Source organism: Vicia villosa, linkage group LG6 (genome assembly GCF_029867415.1).
Source record: "Vicia villosa cultivar HV-30 ecotype Madison, WI linkage group LG6, Vvil1.0, whole genome shotgun sequence".
Taxonomy (NCBI): Eukaryota; Viridiplantae; Streptophyta; class Magnoliopsida; order Fabales; family Fabaceae; genus Vicia; species Vicia villosa.
Genome location: NC_081185.1, coordinates 18,266,962 through 18,283,752, shown reverse-complemented (window position 1 = coordinate 18,283,752; position 16,791 = coordinate 18,266,962). Strand labels below are relative to the sequence as shown.

General features: G+C 34.9%; 1 protein-coding gene across 1 annotated transcript; it reads left to right on the top strand.

Annotated features, from left to right (window-relative positions):
• Positions 1-11,706: 11,706 nt before the first annotated feature.
• LOC131613279 (uncharacterized) lies at positions 11,707-12,573 on the top strand. Its single transcript, XM_058884963.1, has 2 exons — positions 11,707-12,286; positions 12,446-12,573. Exons 1-2 carry the CDS (start codon positions 11,707-11,709, stop codon positions 12,571-12,573), a joined length of 708 nt encoding a protein of 235 aa, XP_058740946.1.
• The last annotated feature ends 4,218 nt before the right edge of the window (positions 12,574-16,791 follow it).

Below are 16,791 nucleotides of genomic sequence, written 5' to 3'. Positions count from 1 at the left end.
AATTGTTAAGAACATTCCCAAAGTAGTTGTCAAGCCCCAAACAGCTCCAACAATCCCTTCTTCGTCTCAAATTCCTCCTGAGGTAACTTAGTATTCTCTTTCAATATATTTCTTTCAACAAATTGTATCTTAACATGTTCTTCTGAATAGACTGCATCAACTGTCGACCACACTCAACAGAAGGTTGTCGAAGTTGCTGAAAAGATTACTGAGGCTGCTCCTGACTCCAACCTTTTTAGCCCTCAAAGGACTGGCGCTTTTGGAAGCACCACTGATTCAGCTAATACTCCAGGTCGAAGTCGAACAGGGCCCCAAAACCAACCTATCATCGACCAAACTCAACCTACAATTGAAAACGTTGAAGTTGCTGACCATGCCTCTCGTCCAAAGCACCATATCATTTCTCAATCCAAACAACATCCTACTGTTGATGATACCAACTCCAACAGTTCTCTCAGTCGAGAGGAGATTCTGGATTTGAAGAAGACTAATCCTTTAGAAGCCCTCTTTCGACTTCAAAAGCTGCGGCCAAGCTCTCTTGATATTCCTGTTCAGTCGACTAATCCTGATGCTGAAGTCGATGCTTCTCTTGTCGATGCTATGTGCCAACTAAAAGCCCACCTAAACGAACCTGAGTTTCTTGCTGTCCTTGAGAGTTCTGAACATCTTGGTGGAGATATTCGCAAGTTATTAGATTCGCTCATTAAAGCTTCTCTTCCAGCAGTTATTGCTCAGTTCTTCTTTGATTTTGAGGCATACTTCAACCAGCTCTGGAGAGACCTCATCACAAAGAAAAACATCAGTCGACAGGCAAAGAACAAAGAGCGTAAAATGGAGAGGGAATGGGATGCCAGTGCAGCCTCGACCAAGAAGGTTGAAGAATTTCAGGAGAAAACTTTAAAGTTTTCTGACAAAAAGGGAGAAATCGACAACGAGATTGCTGACTATAAGGCCCAAACTGATGCTCTCAACAAGAAGATTCAAGATCTTGAACAAGAAAAAATCACTTTGGCTCAAACTGAGGAAATCCCTTCGCCTGAAACTGTTAATCAAGAAGTTTTGAAAAGACTTGGTCATGGTGAAAATGCCCTCAAATTGGAAAGTAGCATTCGACAACTTAGACAAAACTTGTCTCAACTTGACTCTAAGATTGACTTTGAGTCAGCCAAGCTAGCTTATTTTAGGAACAACTTTCCTACTTTGTAATTTTGTTTTCGACTGACTGGCCAAATTTTTGTAATGACTGCCAACGTACTTTATAAGGAACTTTTTGTAATGATTGGCCAAATTTTGGCCATTTTAATATAATCTTTTGGTTTTATTCTGTTATGCGAATTTCTTGAAGTATAGGTTTATATTTTTTCAAATATTTACCATTTATCCTCAAGATTCGACCGTCTGAATTTAGTTCTTCAATTTCATATGCGTTGTTTGAAAACACTTGCAAAATTTTAAACGGCCCTTCCCAACTTGGGGACCACTTACCCAATAATTTATTCCTTTGATCCATGGGTAGAATAACTTTCCACACACAGTCACCTACCAAAAATGTTTTCTCTTTTACTTTCTTGTTGTAAGCTTTCGCCACTTTTTTCTTTTGTCTTATTAACCTATCCAACACTACTAGTCGTTCTTCGTCTAACTCTACTAATTCATCTAACATCATACTCCAGTATTCATCTGACGAAAGATTGTTTTGTCGTTGAATTCTAGCTGACTGTAGATGAATTTCTACAGGCAACACAACATCGTGTCTAAAGGTCAATCGAAATGGGGTAGTGTTTATTGCCTCCTTTGGTGATGTTCGACAAGCCCAAAGGATTTGGTCGAGCGTTTGATGCCAGTTTCTTGGCTTTCTCCCCACATGTTTTTTTATCAAGTTTATAATAACTTTATTAGCAGCTTCGACTTGACCATTAGCCTGAGCATAATAAGGGGTGGATGTTAGCAATTTAAATCCAGTATCTGTTGCAAAAGCTTGCATCTTTCGACCAATAAAGACTGATCCCTGATCAGTAGTGATAGTTTCTGGAATCCCATATCTGTAAATAATATGTTTTTGTATAAAACTAATCATTGCTTCTTGATCAGCATTAACCAGGGGAATTGCTTCTATCCATTTAGTAAAATAATCTATTCCCACTAAAATGAATCTTTGTTGCTTAGACGATGCAGGTTTGATTTCTCCTATTAAATCCAAAGCCCATCCTCTAAAAGGCCAAGGTTTGACAATAAAATGCAACTCACTAGCTGGAACATGTTGGATACCTGAAAATTTCTGGCATTCTTGGCACCCTTTTGCATATTCAATACAATCTTTCAGCATTGTCGGCCAATATAAGCCTTGTCTAAACAACAACCACTTCATTTTATGGCCTGACTGATGAGCTCCACAAACCCCACTATGAACCTCTGACACGGCCAAATATGCTTCAGCTTCACTTAAGCATTTTAACAATACACCTTCAGCTGTTTTCTTGTATAATTCATTTCCCAATATCACATAGCTTAGAGCTCTGTATTTGATCTTTCGATCAGTTCCTCCGACTGGATTATTTAAGTACTGGACCAATGGGTTTCTCCAATAAGAAACTGTCATATTGTCGATGGCAAAAATTTCCAAGGCATGCAAATCTTCATTTTGAACTTTGTTTTCTACCCCCCCAAGTTTTGACATTGACAATTGTTCCAATTCGTCTAACACTGCATGAGTTTCCTTCTTTTTGATATCGACCATATCTTCTAACTTGCTTTTAGAAACTCTATACCCAGAAGCAATCTGTGCCAATTCATTAGCAATATAATTATCAGATCTTGGTACATGCAAGATCTCAACATGTTCAAATTTCTCTAACAAGCGTACCACTATTGCATAGTACACTATTATATTTTCTTTAATGCATTTATATTCTTTCTTGATTTGTCGAATCACAAGCTCAGAATCGCCCCGAATTTCAACTCGCTTTGCCCCAAGTCTATTAGGGCTTTTAAACCAGTTATCAAAGCTTCATATTCGACTTCATTATTAGAGCATACATCCTTCATTTTATAGTGGAACTTGGTTGGAAGTCCTTGAGGAGAAATAATCAAGACTCCAATGCCTGATCCATTTTTATGACTAGAACCGTCAAAAAATAACTTCCAGTTAGTTTGATCGACCAAATTTGCTGATAGTTCAACTAACCCATGTTCGACTATAAAATCAGCCACGATTTGTCCTTTCATAGATTTTAAAGGAACATATGTTAAGGAGAATTCAGTTAGTGCTAAGGCCCATTTACCAATTCGACTATGCAAAATTGGTTTAGACAACATATGTTTAATAACATCAAAATGAGAGGACACGTACACATCAACAGGCTTTATATATTGCTTAAGTTTATTACATGAGAAGTACAAGCATAAACATAATTTTTCAATATCATTATACCTAGTTTCAGCATCCACTAAGGTTCGACTTAGATAATATATAGCTCTTTCGACGCCATTATCATCTTCTTGGGCTAACATACTCCCAATTGTCGAGCCTGATGCAGCTATGTACAACTTCATACTTTTTGTCCTATTGGGGGGCAAAAAATAGGAGGCTTAGTTAAATAAGCTTTTATTTGGTCGAATGCCTGTTGATGTTCTTGCTCCCATTTGAATTGATCTTGATTCTTGAGCTTCACAAGTGGTGAAAAGATCTTCGTTTTGCCACTTAGATTTGAGATAAATCTCCTCAAGAAATTAATCTTCCCCAACAATGACTGGAGTTGTTTCTTTGTTTCTTGTGCCTGGAGCTCCAAGATTGCTTTTGTCTTGTTCTGGTTTATCTCAATACCTTTCTTGTGAACCACGAAACCCAGGAAATCCCCTGCATGTACACCAAAAGCACATTTTAAAGGATTCATTTTTAGTCCATATTTCCTCATTCTGTCAAAAGACTGTCGAAGATGGTCTAAATGACCATTCTCAGAATTGGATTTTATTACAATATCATCAATATAAACCTGCATAAATTTGTCAATAAAATCATGAAACATGGAATTCATAGCTCGTTGGTACGTAGCTCCAGCATTTTTAAACCAAAAGGCATCACTACCCATTCATATGTACCTAAAGCACCTGGGCATCGAAACGCCGTCTTAGGTACATCTTCGTCAGCTATAAAAATTTGGTTATATCCTAAATATCCATCTAATAAACTGAGATATTCAAACCCTGCTGCAGAATCGACTAACATCTCAGCAACAGGCATGGGATATTCATCTTTAGGAGTAGCCTTATTTAAATCTCTAAAATCTATGCATATACGAAGGCTACCATTTTTCTTTATCACATGCACTATATTAGCTAACCATTCGACATACCTCGCAGTTCGAATAAATTTGCTTCTCAGCAATCTTTCAATTTCTACTTTGATTTTTTCCATAACCTCTGGCGCAAATCTTCTAGGAAGCTGCTTGATAGGTTTCTTTCCTGGGTTCAACGGTAATTGATGTTCTACTACACTTCGACTTAAACCAGGCATTTCATTGTAATCCCATGCAAAATAATCTTTATATTCTTTCAAAAGTCGAATCAACTTGGTCTTTAGATCACTTGTAAGTTTTGTACTTACATAAGTAGGTCTTTTAGTGACTCCATCACCCAAGTCAATTTCTTCAAGAGGATCTTGAGCCTGCATTCTTTTTACTGATCCTAACGGATCCATCTCGAAGCCTAGAGGTTCGTCATCGTATATCCCATCAAATCTTTTGACTTGGTGGTCAACTTCTTGATTGTTTTCACTTTTTACCATCATGGCCTCAATAGCCATGTTTTTCTCCAGTTCGGCTTCTAAAGCCGTTTTTCTCTTATTTTTGGCCAAATAGGCCGTTATTCGAGCCAGGTATTCTGACTCAGTGGTCATCATCTTTGACTGTTGTCCCCTGCTCTGGAGGACTTTCATGATTCAATGGTTCATTGGGATCTTCCTTATTCTAAATGAAACCATAATTTGGGTCTAAGTTCAGATACTTAGACACACTTTCATCAGAAGAATACACCTCTTCTGCTTTGTAGCAAGGAGCTACATTTGCCAGATGCTGGTCGAAATGCCTGCGACCACTCTCAGTTTTGTAATAGCTTTGGTTAGCTTCAACATTTTCTACTATACCATCTGGCCTCCAAATGGCCACACGCTGATGCAAAGTAGATGGGACTGCCCCTATGCCATGGATCCGTTCTCGACCCAAGAGTAATTTAAAGTTTGCTTGGGATGCAATCACCATAAAGATGGTTGACCTGACCGTCGAACCAACAACCAATTTCACTTGAATCACTCCAAGTATTCCACTTGTCTTGCCCTCATAGTTAGACAGCACCATATTATGAGGCCTTAAGTCTTTGTCAGATTTACCCACTTTCTGAAGTGAAGAGTAAGGCATTAAATTCACAGCAGCCCCACCATCGACAAACACTTTGTTTATTGGAACCCCATCTACCTTTGCCCTTATGAATAAAGGCTTCAAATGATACATCATTCCTCGACCTGGCTTCTCAAACACAGCCTTTTGTTCTTCCACTACTCCTTTTCCCATTACATAGTAACACACAGGCGTTTCTTCCACATTGTCGTCTGGAAGAAAATCATCTTCATTCTCAGACACCTCAGATATTCTGTCAAACTCTGCTGGAAGTACAGATACAATTCCACAGTCGATTAACAACTCATCTAACTCTATGTCAAAATTGTCGTCGACCTCTTCGTCCGACAGTGGAGAATATTCAGGCTCTTTTCCTGTATTGAGAGTCGAAGCATCATCGTCAACCAGGTCTTTGATGAGTTTCTTTCCTAGGATCATTCCTGCAGCCAGTCTCTCATTTGCCACTTTGGCTTGTTCTTCAGTCAACTTCCTCTGAAAAGGTTTTGGCTGATAATGAGAAAAACCTGCTTGCATCATCTTCGAACTTTCCTGCCCATTCTTATGGCTTCTCTGATAACGCCTCCACTGCGTTCGAGTCATAGGATTCTTTCCTTTGTAGCTTGGAGATATGTAATCTTTCCTCTTAGATCCACTATTAGTCCAGGAGCCTTCAGCATTTGCTCCAACACCTTGGATCTTCCATTCTGGACGTTTTCCTCCTCTGAAGTTAATGGGTTTCACCCACTTATCCTCAGGGACATCCGTCTTAGGACGAAAAGTCTTTGGCTTTTCAAACATTTTTCTGTATTCTCCAGCCCTTCGACCACTGTTTTCTCCTGTATACATGAACTGACGATTCTTGCCTCGACGAGGGTCGAACCTCACTTTGTTTGCAGCATCAACGTTGAAAACAGCATCACACCTTGGACATAATCCAACTTGAGAGTTGTTGTTGTGACACCTCTCAAGAAATTTGAGGAGGCTTTCTCTTGGTTCAGGATACACCATGCTCAAGACTTTGCCATCAGTAGCACAGTCTTTCTTTTCGCCGAAACCATCAGTAGTCTCGACCATCATCACATCAGCAAGCTCAGTATAGTGAGCCTCTTCGACCTGCAAAGGGTTAGTATCAATTTGCATTGATGACTTTGGTTTTTCTCCAAACCGTAGCCTTCCTTCATTCAAAGCTTTCTGCACCAAATCCCTGAAAAGGACACATTGAGAAGTCTTATGACCCAAGAAATTATGAAATTTACAAAATCCTCTTTTTTTCTTTTGTTCAAGAGGAGGATTTTTAAGTCCTGGGGGGACTATAATTTGCCCGTCAGTTACCAACAGATCAAATATCTCATCACATTTTGTTATATCAAACGAATACGTTTTACTAGAAAATTTTTCATTTTTACTTTCGATCGGATTTTTATCTTTTGAGGGCTTGAGTAATTTACAGATATATGGTGGTCCTGGATTTAATCCAGCCACATTAACTTCCCCCTCTTCGTATTCACTATCACTATCAGAGTCGAACTCATTTGTAGTAACATAAGCTATCTTTTCTTTCTTATGATATTTACTAACTCTGGCTTTTTCAGCCTTTAGCCTTTCGACTTGACGTACCCTGTCTGCCAGTTGTGCCATATCCCTTAAATGTTGGGTATCTAATTTCTTCCTTATGGAATAATCTAACCCACCTGCAGCCATTTCGACTAACTCATGTTCAGGAATTTTTGTGAAACATCTAGCTTTCAATAACCTGAAACGGTTTAGGTAGTCATCAACCGTTTCCGTACCCTTTCGCCTAACTCCAGCTAATTCTTTCAAACTAATCTTCGACTGTCCCATATAAAACTGTTCATGGAACAATCGTTCTAACTGATTCCATGAAAATACAGATTGTGGAGGTAAGGTCGTGAACCAAGTAAAGGCATTTTTTGTTAAAGAACTTGGGAAATATTTCACTTTTAAATTCTCATTGTTTGCTAATTCCCCAGCCTCTGTCTGGAACCTAGCAACATGTTCGACTGTCGATTCGCTAGTCTCGCCAGCAAATTTGGTAAATTTTGGGATTTTCCAACCCCTAGGCAATTCTGTTTGCCTTACATACTCTGACAATGGTGAAACAAAATTAGGTCTGTGCAAACCTACATTTATTCCATTCTGAACTAAGATTTGTTCGACTACATTAGAGATATTATTGTGTCCAACATTGACATCTTGCTGGATATTTCTAAGAACCTGGTCAGCATCTTGATGCCTTTGTACTACTCTAGGGATTTCTTGTTCAATTTGGTCCCCATTTCTAGTATTCTCAACTACTCTTACATTCGACCCTTGTGGAGTCGAAAGGTTTGGTTGTGGGGGCGCTCCAAAGAAATCTGCTATTCTGGCCATTTGTCTAGCCAATATTTCATAACTTTGGTTCGTATTGTTTATCATGGGAGTAAAAATTGTTCCCATTTGTTGAGTAAGGGCATTTACCATTTCATGGTTGCTTTCGTCTATTTGTTGTCGGATTGACAACATTGACGTAGTACTCAGAGATGGCAATGTCTGGTTAATATAACCTATGCCCGTAGGTCGACCCCCTAAGTTTGATGTGCTTGTTGCCATCATATTGTCAGAAAATGATGAAGGATTCGTGTGTTAACCTTGCATCATAGAAGTGGGCATTCCAAACTGAGGGTTAAAACCTGGTGGAGGTATCATTCCTTGAAATGGCGGTCGTAATGTGTTAAACGGTGACCGTACATTCATTGGTGACGATACCAATGTTGCTGCCGTCGATCCACCAATATTTGTTGTTCTTACTGGGGACGAATTTGCAGCATTTTGTGATGTTGTTCCGGTTAGAACAACTCCTTGATTTCTAGAAAGGTCAGAATCATTTGTATTAACTTCAGACATGTTAGTTAATTTTCGACCACTTCTTAGTATCATACATAACTTTTACACTAGCAAATATAAAACAAACAGCAATTGACGAGTCCCACCAGGTGTGCCAATTTGTTTACCCAGAAATATGGTAAACAAGCGCTAGTTTCCTTTTTAAAGGTTACTTTTGCAGAATCAACTAGAATTTTCCAAGACTAATTGCTTTAATTTGTTTATTACGTGTATCTGGTTTGTATTAAATGCAGCAATAACTTTAAAGTAAAAGTAAATACTGAAATTAAAGGCTTTAAAGTAAAGGAAAACGATAAAAAGCAGTAAATGTGCACTGAAAGTAATGCATAACGTAAAATGATTGCATAAATTAAACTGGTACGCATACATACATTCCAAAGTTGCACTCGTCACTCATTTTGCACAGAGATTTGAGTTTACTTGTGTTTTGTAGAAAATGCGGACCTCTAAACTGTTCCTATGGAACTTGCTTAAATAGTAAAAATACAATAACTACTACTAACGGTCGACTGATTATCAGCCAACACGTGTCTTCGACATGCAATATCTTCAACTGTGAGGCTTCCACACGTCCTGTGAAAACTGTTAAAAACTGCTCGAAAACTGCTTCTTTTGACTTCTGATGCCGTCCGACTTCAGAGCTATACTTAAACAAAAACGCCTAAGTTTTCTGTTTATTCTAGTCGAACATGCATGGTACATTAACTAATTCTAGTTGAACCTTGGCAATGATGATCTATTGGTAGTCGAACTGTGGTCTTGACTAAACAAAATCATTTAATCAGACTGCTTTGCCTTAGATTCTTTAATAATCTCATCTGTTTCAGAGACCACTTACCATTATTAGCAAGTCGAAATCCTAGGGTAACAGATAGACAATGTATAGAATATAAAATAATTAATGACCAAGTTATGCATTTTCCTAATTTTAGTTTATAGTATACCTTATATTAATGCAAATAAATAATAAAAAGGTTGATAAAAAATAAAATTCATAATAAAATGCACTATAAAATTATTAAGGGGAAACACTATGTTTCTTTATAAGAGTTTAAAAAGTAAAAAAAAAAAAGTATATTTTTATTTAAAAATAGTTGTATTTATTATTAAAATAATTAATTTTTTTAAGAAACGAGTGATATGTTTTTGTTTAGAAATAATTATATTCAATAAATAATAAATTAGAAGTTAAAATAATAAACTTATTTAAAAAAAGTTTTTTATTTGGAATCTTTAAAGAATGCTACTAGGATACTCCTTAGCATTGTTTTAGAAATCGGATCGGACATCAAATCGATGAGAATATTGGATCACTGAGTCATTGGTCGAACCGCTTGAATATGTCAGTCGTTATAACAAGATTATATAGGTATAAAACCTGTCGAATTAGATGATTCAGTCTCTACAAATTATAGGTAGCATTTACATTTTTTTGAAAATATCATATCATAAATGAATTCACAAGTTCATAATTTAAATTCAAATTTTAAACATACATATCACACATAACAAAATAGTACCAAATTACAAACAAAGTTTAATCGCAACATAATCTAATTGAATAATTTATAACCAAATAACTCCATAGTCAACTAAATTTAATTTCAAGGAAGAAAAAATTATTTTAATTTTGGGATCTCCTTCAATATCAATACCATTGCAACAAAATCATCTGCTTCTGCAACATCTTTATTTTTTATTTTATTTCTTTTATTTTGTATTTTAATTTTTCATTAAAATGATTAAAGTGACCCCGGTTTAATTTTTTTTTAAAAAAAACATTTAAACTGCCGGTTCAGGAAAATTGTTAATTTTTTTGGTTTTAGCGGTTTTGACCTGTTTACATAGGTTTAATGTCATATCCGAACCACCAATTGAATCAGATCAATTACCTAGCCGGCTCTGATTCAACCGGTCAAATTTTTAAAACACAGCTCCTTAGTATATATATGAATGTTGGATCCTTTATTTTTCATTATTTGTTTTCTTTTCGTTTATATAAACAAATACTCTTTTTCATTTTCTAAAATGATGGACAGGTTTTGAAGATAATACAATATTTTTATTAAAAGGTCAATTTTCATGTGATAAATTTTTTTTATTGTGAAAAATAATATTTTGAAGCTTCTTTAATGAGTTATGCACGTTTTTTTTTCTATTTTCCTTTCTATGAAATTTAATGTATATATTATAAAACTAATGATATTATAGTTTTTTTTGTCTAAAAGTTGATCACATATGTTGTCTAAGGTTATACTCAAACACCATGCATGCTGAAAATGTGTTTGAAAATTCTGATTTAGTGCTAAAAATATGTTTGAAGATTTCTGATTTAATCTGTTTTGAACATTGACCGTGTTGGGAGGTAAGTAACAAGCCTTTAAAGTATTTTTATATAGAATTAAGAGCTAAATATAATTGAACAAATAACGTTTAAGCTTCGTTGTTTATAATGTTCTTCTAGGTTTTTGTTTAGGATCGATAATATTTATTATATTGTAATAATTTGTAAGTCATTTATATCTTTTTAATTTATTTTTGTAATTACATAAGTTTAGATATTTGTAATTTTATTTTAATTTTGTTATATTTAATACTTATTTTATCTTAGTAATACCTTAATTTATATGAAAGTATGGAAGCCAAAGAATGATAGCCAAGAACCTGAAGGAGGATCCAGTAATAATGTGGAGATCACTCAGAGCCAAGCTGAAGCATCAACTAATGTGGAAAATCCTACAGAAGAGCCAGAGAAGCATCAAGAGGAGGAGGAGGGAATATGGACTTCAGTGAATCGAGGAAGTAATAGAGGTAAGAAACCAATCCTTGATGATAGTCTTAAGCATATTTTTAGTCAAAATGGTTTTAGCACCTTGGGGGAGTGGAAAGGCCCTAAGGTGAATCCTCTTATTGATAAATGATAGTAGCTTGGAATGTAAGGGGGTTAAATAAGATTGCAAAAGTGAAAGAGATTAGCTTCCGTCTCTATAATTTGCAACCTGATATTGCTATTTTACTAGAAACTCGTGTGAAAAAGGAAAAAGCTAAAGAGTGTAGGAGATGGCTAGGTAATAAATGGAGTTATCTTGATAACTATGAGAAACATCATAATGGCAGAATTTGGATTATGTGGGATGCCAGTAGATTTCAAATCAAGGAGAGTATTAAAACTGATCAAATGATACATTGTAGTGTGCATAACAACAGGGGAGATTTTTTGAATTGGATCACTGCTGTTTATGCTTCCAATAAGCTTGAAATGAGGAAAATCCTTTGGAGAGATATTGGAAGGATAGGTGATACTCAGACTGGACCTTGGAGTATTCTTGGAGACTTCAACAATGTGTTGGGAGTGCATGATAGAATTGGAGGAAAATAGGTGAAAGAGGCTGAATTCTATGATTTAAGAAACATGATGGATGAAAATGGCCTGTTTGAGATTGATAGTAAAGGGGAGAAGTTTACTTGGTTTAACAAACACTCTCAAGATCCTATCCATTCATGCATTGATAGGGTGCTTGGCAATTTGGAATGGATTCAGCTGAATAGTGATAAAAATGTCTATGTGATGGAGCCTGGAGTTTCTGACCATGCTCTTATATGCATTAGAAAAGATGAAGAGAGAATGAGGAGTAAGAGCAATTTCAAGTTCATGAATGCTGTAATTGATATAATTGGTTACCATGAGGCTGTTAATCAGAATTGGCAGAGGCAAATAAAAGGAGCTCCTCAAAATCAACTCTGGAATAAATTGATGAGAATGCAACATGTTATTAGAAGATTGAGTAAGCCCCTTATTGGTATTAAAAGGCATATTGAGAAATGTAGAGAAAATCTTACCAAAGCCCAAATAGTTTTGAGACAGGATAGGATTAATTCACAGTTGATTATGCAAGAGAAATTATGCACTGAGGAAATTATCAAGCTCAATGAAACTGAGGAGAAAATTCTTAGACAAAGGGCAAAGATTGATTGGATAAGGCTTGGAGATGGTAATAATGCTTTCTTCCATGCATCTCTGGAAATTAAGAACAAGTAGAAAGTGATAAACAAGTTATGCAAAGAAGATGATATTGAACTGATTGAACAGGAAGATATAGAAAAGGAAATTCTGGATTTCTTTGGTAAGTTGATGGGAACTGCTGACACAGGGATGAAAGGTATTGACATTATGGCTATGAGGGCTGGAAAACAACTGGATAGGGAACAAAGGAGTAGGCTCATTAGACCCATCACTGAGAAGGAAGTGGAATCAGCCTTAAGAGCTTGGGAGACCTAAAAGCTTCAGGGACTGGTGGTTTTGGAGTTAAATTTTTTAAACATTCTTGGCAAATTGTGAAAGCTGATGTGATGGAGTGTTATACCCCAAAATTTGCCCGCATCTTTTTCAGAAAGAAGGCAACAGACTTCTGTCTAAAAATTGGGAGTTTCATATAATCTTGGATTTTAATTCATATATATCCTGATTTTATGAATACTCGGTTTTTAGAATATTTCTTATACGGTATTTTGGTTCGCTGTTGAATTTATTCTTACACAAACGCCAAGTACTGTTTGTCACTTCACACACGCTGTTTATTTGAGATTTATTTGCAGATAAATAGTACTGACGCAATTAGTACAAAATTAAATTTTTGCAGGCGCAGAGTCCGGGGATTCAGACTGTACTGGTAACAATTAAATTATTATTAGTTTTTGTTTCCCACTAATTTTTGTACTATACTATTGTTTTCAAATCTTTTCCTTTCTTTTCAAATCTCTTTCTTTCAAATCAAATCCTAACTTTATTCCATACATCTTTCTTTTCAAACCCTACCATACACTTTCTTTCAAATCTTACTACCACTCAAATTTTCCTTTTTTGCACGGCATCAGTTCATTCCCCAACGTCTCTATCCTTCTTTTCACTCTATAAATACCTCTCATTTTTTCCATAAATTCTCACATCAAATTTCACTCATTTCCCAAATTTCCATCTCATAATTATTTTCTCTTCTTCCCCGGCAAAAAATGGCAAAGTGGATGGATACGTTTTTTCTTATGGTCATTGCTGTTTTGGTGGTGATCATGTCCTTTTTCTGTCTGCATAGTCCTGAAAAATGCGGACCTGGGTTGCTTACACTTCCGTGCATCTATATGTTGTTATTTATAGCATGGGTTTTGAATCGTCATTTTTAAAGTTTGTCGTATCTTTCGCTTTCAAATAATGTACCGTTTATTTTATTTGTCGTACTGTTCGCTATATTATTATGTAATATTTGTACTATCAGTATTAGACGTTGTACTATCTGTCGTACTGTCGTTTAATTATCAAGATAATATTATGTGTGTTTATTGCTAGTTAAATATTTATTTTTCTGTGCATTAAATATTTTTCAAGATTATTATCGGTAATTTCATTCGCGTACGGTATATTTTAATTATTTATTGTGTTTGTGTTTTTTCTAACAACTCAGGTAAATAAATTTTCACCATTAACACAACAAAAAAACAAAAAGGAAAAATTAACTTTAACTGTTGAATTTTCACTTTAACTGTTACGTTAATGCCCGGACAGCCAGTTGACAGTCAAACCCGCTGACAGCACGATTCTCCGTGTTTTGTACCATCAATCAAGTTAATATTTTGCATTTCAAAATTCCAAGATTTTTATTCTAGAAGTCTTCTGATAATCACATGATTAACAGAGACTCAACACTGCACAAAAATCAGGTACGCTTAACTGTCTCCTACACAAACAGTCCCTAACTAGGGTTTTTGTTTTTTTCAGGAGAAATATTTTTTTGAGACCTCAAATGGATTTCATGGACCTCCATATGTTTCAAAGTACCACCAGACAAATTTTGAAACTTCAATTCGCTCAGATGCACAGTCAACAGCTCAAACAGTCAACAGACGACCAGTTTGACCGAAAAGTCAACAGACAGTCAAAAATGAATTTTTTTTGTCAACATCCATATTTTGTCAAAAGATTCATCATTTGATCAATGGTTGATCATGATTCATCAAGAAAAGATCAGAAATCAACAAAACCCTAAGTTTCAAAATTAGGGTTTTCTCCTAAAAAGTCAACTGAACTTTGACCGGCCATAACTCTCTCCTCGTTCATTTAAAAAATTACAACCAAAGCTTGTTTTGAAGGAAATTCAATTATATTTCAAATGCAATTGATCCCATGGTCATTGGATTTACCATTTGAAAAATATGAGCTCAGACATTACAAATCATTTTCAAAGTCAACAAAAAGTGGTTTTTTGTCAAAGGCCATAACATCAAGATAACTTCTCCAAATGAAAAAAAGTTTCCAAAGTAGCTTGTAGAGGACATCTTGAGGTTTCTAAAAAGTACAAGAACTCCTTCATATGATCAAAATTGAGGGAGATATGCCTTGTTGAAGTTGGCTATTTTTTGGGAAAATGCATGAAACTAGCATTGATCAAAATGATTTTTTTTCCAAAAGAGGCCAATCATTCATGATCCAAACATGTTTCTAATGATGTTAAAGGGCTCCCATGACAAACATTAGGCCCATGACATTTTTGTTTCTTTTTAATTTAATTTTATTACATTTAAAATTAAATTAAGAAAGAAATGGTTCAAGACAATTATCCAAGGCTTTTGTCCTTAGCATGAGTCACCAAGGTGGCTTAACTTCGGCAACAAAGAGATGGTACAGTAGGCCTAGAGCAAGAGGTTGAAGAAAAATGAAGCCATGGTCAAGAATTCAAAGCTTTATATATTAAAAAATTCAAAAGTTCAAAGGCCATCAATAATTGTTAGCTTAAGATTTAAGCACTCTTGTTGCTCATATAATGCTTAGCATACCTCAGTAAACACAGAGATAGAAGTTCAGAACAAACACATGCTTGTATCACTCTTGTATCAAACTTGAAATTTTGAAAGAAATTTGAAATTCGAATTTTAAGTTTTAGCTAATTTCAATCCAAACTAAACACTCAAACATCTTCCTCAAGTATCACTGAACCTATCCAAATCAATTTCAAGCTTTGAAACTCACTGAATCGAGCACTATAGCTCACGGTTTGTTCAAACCAAAACCTACCAAAATATAATCATACATGCATATTTAACATGATGTAAACATATATTTGAGTTTAGTTTGCCTCTCTGATCGTTTCTGGATAGTTAATTAGAGCTTGCGGTCACGTATACACGAAGATACCATTTTAGGGTTCTTGAGTTCCATTTTGGGGTTTTTCGTTAGAGGCAAAATTAGATCAAACTAAGGCCATGGTTGTGATCAGTGAAACATTTGCAACGAAACCATTATCTCGCGCCAAATTTATTTTAGGTCTAACCCCTATTCGTGTTGCACAGGTGTAATAGATGTAAGTTTTTTACAGCACCCTGTAAATGAGCGGTGTAAAAAGCCCATCTGAAGAAGAAGACAAGACGTGTCTCCCTCCTATTGGCCAGAGCGCGCGCGTTTTTATTTTCTTTTAAATTTTTGATTCGGTGCTTTGCAGGTCCCATTGCTATCACGCGCCTTCACTTTAACCACCATCAGATCAACTTGCCAGCTCATCCAATGCCCCTGACACGCTAGTCCATACCATGGACTCTCCAGCCAACCACACTTGATCACTTTTAATATATTTTCTATTTTATTTAGTTTTATTTTGCAAAATTATTTAAAAATAGTTTTAAAAATCAAAAAAATATAATAAAAATATTTTTAGGTTGATAAAATAATATCTTATTTTTTGACACAAAAAATATTTTATTTTTCTTCATAATTGAAATATTTTGTTTAATTAATTAGATAATATTGTTATATTCATCTTTTAATTATTTCTAACCTATCAAAAAAAATTAAAAAAAATGTTTTCTTTTATTTAAATTAGGTTTATATATTATAAACTAATTTTGCACATATTTAGAATATTTTTCTCTTTAAGTTTAAATTATGTGTATAATATTTGTATAATTATATGTTAATTAATTTAATAATCTCCAAAACAATTTCAAAAATCCCAAAAAAATTAATTTTATTTTAAAATTAATTGACACACAATTTGGACATATTTTAGACTTAATTTTTTAGATTTAAATTTTATTTCTAATTCTTAGCTTTTTGATTAAATTAGTTATGCATTAATTTTAATTAAAATCAACCATCCAAAAATCCAAAAATATTCTCCTTTTATCTTATTGTAATTTAAATTCATAGATAAGTGTATAGGTTGTCAAATTCATGTAAATAGCGTAGTTTACATTTCACGAACAATCGATGTAATAGCGTAGATTTATTTTCCGCATTTTACATTCCCGCACTTTAAAATTCTGTACATATAAAACTGCGTGTATGTCAAAGACAATAACTGAAGCGCTAGATCACTAATTTCAAAGACAAAAATATCTGAAAATAAAACACAATCACACTTGCACCTCTTAGGGTAATCCCTCTGTTACTCTTTTCAAAATCAATTCTACTGTTTCAAATGCAATTCAAATAATTTCTTTCTGTATCCAGTCA